Source organism: Chenopodium quinoa, unplaced genomic scaffold (genome assembly GCF_001683475.1).
Source record: "Chenopodium quinoa cultivar QQ74 unplaced genomic scaffold, ASM168347v1, whole genome shotgun sequence".
Lineage (NCBI taxonomy): Eukaryota > Viridiplantae > Streptophyta > Magnoliopsida > Caryophyllales > Amaranthaceae > Chenopodium > Chenopodium quinoa.
The window spans coordinates 801,210-805,813 of record NW_018743593.1 but is presented as its reverse complement, the minus strand read 5'-3'; the positions used below and the strand labels follow the sequence as shown (position 1 = coordinate 805,813).

At 46.5% G+C, this 4,604-nt stretch overlaps 2 protein-coding genes across 2 annotated transcripts; both read right to left on the bottom strand.

The window, feature by feature from the left end:
• Positions 1-438: 438 nt before the first annotated feature.
• Positions 439-1,488, bottom strand: LOC110682829. Its single transcript, XM_021859174.1, has 2 exons — positions 1,140-1,488; positions 439-1,040 (listed from the first exon to the last, which is right to left on the bottom strand). Exons 1-2 carry the CDS (start codon positions 1,486-1,488, stop codon positions 439-441), a joined length of 951 nt encoding a protein of 316 aa, XP_021714866.1.
• A 1,140-nt stretch (positions 1,489-2,628) lies between these two features.
• LOC110682828 lies at positions 2,629-3,600 on the bottom strand. The gene has a single exon (XM_021859172.1). The coding sequence runs from the start codon at positions 3,598-3,600 to the stop codon at positions 2,629-2,631; it is 972 nt and encodes a 323-aa protein (XP_021714864.1).
• Between the last annotated feature and the right edge of the window lie 1,004 nt (positions 3,601-4,604).

The following is a 4,604-nucleotide window of genomic DNA, read 5'->3' as shown; positions in this document are numbered from 1 at the left end:
AGCCAAATAATCAAAATTCTACCACCCTTATGATGAGAGTAATTAGCACACACAGACCAGTCACTTCCCAATCTATTAAACACCACACCAAACTTCTCAGCCTTCACCTTAGTTTCAAGAAGTCCAAAAAGACCAACTCCATGATGTCTAATGAACCATAAGACATCACAGAGCTTACTGGCCTTATTTAGACCTCTAATGTTCCAAAAACCAAGTTTATCCATGGAGAGAATGAGAGCATTCCCCCTCCTCCAATACATTGAATCTATTTTCACTACTACTGATCAAAATAACACCGGGTTTCATAACTTTAGGTTGATGACTTCCACCATCTTCCTGCTGAGAACCATTCAAATTATCAATCTCACTTTTAAAATTCTGAGAAACAGGCTTCTAAATTGGCTTCCAGACTTTTTGTGACTTCTATCTATCCTTGTTCTAAGCTTTCTCAGGCTGCGTCCTCACCTTATTCCTCACCTGTACCTTATGATTAGGACATTGAGCATCAGCATGCCCAATCCCACCACACACCTTACAGATCACAGGCCTCCACTCATACTTCAGAGCTTGTTTTATTGTATTGCCAGATTCATCCAAAAACTCAATGCAATCTGGTAAATCAACATTAAACTTCACTTCTATCATAATCCTAGCATACTCCAATCTTTCCTTGGTGGTTGTTGCCTTATCAGTCTTGATAGGATTCCCTATCATAGAAGCCAATTTTGTTAGAGTCTTTTGCCCCCAATATTTCAATTTCAACCCAGGCAATCTGACCCAGATAGGCACCAAATCCACAGGCTCAGCATCAAGGTCCATCCCAGCCACCCATTGTTTCACTATCACTGGTTTATTGTCAAACCACACAGGTCCAGCCCCCAATACTCTATCCCTTGCCTCAATAGTCCGAAATCGAACCAAGAACACCCCATTTGTCATTAAAGAGACCTTATCAATCCCATATCTTCCCCACATCCTTCTAGCAAAACCACTCACAACAGACAAAGGTAGTTTAGTACCAATTATATGGCAAACAATCACTGAGTTCCAGAAATCAATCTCAGGTTGAACATCCTAAAGAGTAATTTGGACCATGCCACCATTACCCCTATCACTGGAACCCCTATCCAAGTTCTTACCTCCACCAGATAGGTCTACCTCCTCATCCCTAGTCCCACCAAACAGGCTCTCCCTCCAATTCAATCGAGCAAAATCAACAGAATTCGGAGAACGAAAAACAGGGGAACACAATTCGGGGTTCTCAGAAATTAGGGAAAAAGCATTCATAGTGCAATAAGAGTTTTTAAGCATCAAAATAGGAGTTGGATTGTCCTTATTCAATACACTATCACAGTATTCATCAGTACGAAGCTCATCATTAATGGCAGATGCAGAGGAATGAATTACCTGGAGCCAATTGTTAAACTCCTGCTGATGCTCACCACGTTCCTCCTCCGTTATCTCCTTCACCTGCACGGTGTTCTCCATTACTTCATCAAGCCAGCTTTCAACCGAAACATGCTCAATGGCAATGCTCTATTCTTTCCTCTTCGTATAATTCCTTGTTTTGGGTCCAGAATTCTACTTTGCTTTCTGCTTTATCTTCGATTTGGAGCTTGAACTCTTGCTTCCCTTACCCTTCTTCCTTTTTGCCATTGAAATCGGGCTGAAAATCGAAGATCAAATTTGTGGGTTTCAATCGGATTTTCCTTGTTCTTTCTCAGTAACTCTATGAGGTGTACCCCTACTCCAGGATCGATGTCTTTCCCGATTTTTACTGTTCTCGAAGGATCACCTTCTGTGAGCTCAACTGTGACATGCTCCCCGCCGGGAAGTGGTCTAGCCATCTCCTCTTTTGCAGGCTCAAAGTTTTCCATTGCTAACTTTTGTTTATCCTTCTCCCTATGGTATTCTTCGCGCTTCCTTTTTCTTGACTTCCTCTCAGCTTACTCGGTGGACCTTTGCTCTGAGGTTGGCTGCTGCCTGGCCTTTGCAGGCTGCTTTAGGGCAATTATGTAACATTATTGTTCTGTCTTCTGGCTTCCCTTGATTTGTGTTGACCGTCCCTCATTAGTCGTGTAGGCCATGGCGAGGTGGTAGGTGGAAACCACCCCACCAATCTTGTGAATGAGCGGCCTTCCTATGATCACATTGTAAGGTAAAGGAGAGTCTATCACCAGGAACTCTGCCCGTACATCACGCCTTTTTGACCTCTCCCCTACTCGAACTGAGAGCTCAATTATTCCCTTCGGGGTCAATCTGGATCCATTGAACCCGGTCACTTCATAACTCACCCTTTTTAGATCTTTCTTGTCTAACTTCAGCTCTTTGAACGCGCTGATGTATATGATGTTGGTAGAGCTGCCCCCATCTATCAGTATTCGATTCACCTCCCGATTTGCTATTCTCATCGTCACCACCAGGGGGTTACCATGAAGATAGACTATGCCTTCTTGATCGTATTCATCAAATGTAGCCCGCGATTGTGGAGGAAGTGGTGGCCATCTACGATTCTCATTGTAATTTATTTGATGTATCATTGCCCGCAGGTCTGCTCGTGCTTTGTTCACTGTTCCCCCGTGCACTGGTCCTCCACTGATTACATACTCTGCCCTCTAGCTTACTGTCTCAGTCCCTATCCTCAACGGGACCCCTGTGACCTCCTCTGCGGTCACGGCCTGCTCTATCTTCATCCCTTCTTCTGGGAGGATCAGCGTGCTGCTTAAACTGATTTGGGTATCCTCTCCTGACCAGCTCCTCTATGTTATCTTTCAAGTGCGTGCACTCATCGGTGGTATGGCCATGGTCTATATGAAAGTCACACCACATGCTGGGATTACAATTCCTGTTAACCATTCTCGGGGGTCTCTGCCACTTATCATCAGCTTTGTTCACACTGAAGATGTGAGACCTCGAGTGGGTTAGTGGGGTATATTGATCGAACCTTCCTGGCCTTGGTCCTCTCCTCGGATCTGATCTTTTTACCCCTACCGCTCTGTCCGCCTCTCTGCGACCTTGCTCAGCTCTACTAGGCTGGTCAGCCTTGGCTACATTTTCTGCCCGAGTGACTTCTGCCTGCTTAACTAGGTCGCTTGGTGCCTTCCTGCTCAGCATTGCTCTATCAGTTTCGTCTGCCTTAATGAACTCGTGCGCTTTACCCAGCGCCTTAACCAGCGTTTTGAGGCTTTTACGCCCCTTATACGCTCTAAACGGTGAGCCCGGCAGCAAGCCGCTCTGCATGGCCAACAATGCTAGCTCTTGGCTCATATTTGGGATGGTTGTTGCCTCCTTGTTGAATCTGGTGATGAACTCCCTCAGGGGCTCATCCTTCCCCTGAACCATTGACATCAGCTCAGTTGTCATCTTGGTTCGATCTACCAAGGTTATTAAATGCTCCATGAACATCCTCTTCAGCTGATTATAAGAGTATACGGAACCTTTAGGGATGGCTCCATACCATTCCGCAGCTAGTCCCTCCAAGGTTGGTGGGAACGCTTTGCACCATACCGAATTCGTCATGGTGTAGAGCACCATGTGGTTCTCAAAGGCTGATATGTGGCTTTTAGGTGTTGTGGTTCCATTGTACCTACAACTTGGCATATTTATCTTCTCCGTCGGTTCTTCCAGAATCTCTCGACAAAATGAGGAATCATCTGGAATAAACTAGATCCGCGATCGCTTGTCTCTGTCCGGGCTGGGCCCCCGCTCTGAGTCAAGTGACCTACTGCGGGGAACTCACCTCTTCGGGCTCGTCCCAACCTGGGCTATCTCCTCCACACTCCATTCTCGGTTTAGGTTGCGAGCTTCCAACTGCAGTACCTTCTTCCTCAGCTGAACGAGCTCCTTCTGCTCGGGGGTGAGGATTGGGGGTGCTGGTTTCTTTACTGCTGGCTTCGCAGCTGCCGCTGTTGATGGCGAGCTCGTTCCCTTACCCATATTGACAAGGATGGCCATCATTGCCGCCAGCTGTTCCTTACTGCACTTGGAGAGGTTCTGCAGAATAACTGGCATGTTTACTTGCTGCGGTTTTTGGGCTATGGGTGTTGAAACAATGGGTTCACTGTTCGCGCATGCCAACAGCATTCCGTATTTGAAAATGGAATTGGATCCTGCCGGATCGACTGGTTTCGACGGTGCATTAGTTGTAGCTGACGTTGGTCCAATGGGGTTTGATTTTTGTGAGATGATTGATTTGGGTTTTTCGGCGGATCCTTTTGGATCGACAGTTGCTGGTGGTGTTTTTTGTGGTGTTTGGCTGGTGTCGCTGGCTTTAGGTATGGGTGTTTATACAACTTCCTCCCCGGCCATGGTGGTTTGTCATCTAGTCCCTAGCTCAGTTGATGACCCTTTGGTTAGATGATCCTACCCCTCCTTCTAGCGGCAATTGTTCCAGGTGTGGATCCAAGGGTTCTGCTGGGTGAGCTGGGTCCCGTCAACAACCTACACACGGCAGCACACGTAAACGGCCCTCGGGGGTGGTTCAAGGAACCCCCTCCGAAGCTTAAGTTAGAGAGTGTTTAGAGAGAGAAAGTGTACTTAGAGAGATATAGAAAGTATAATAACTTGAGTGTCTTTCCCCTTTTTCATTGTACCTTACCCTCTTT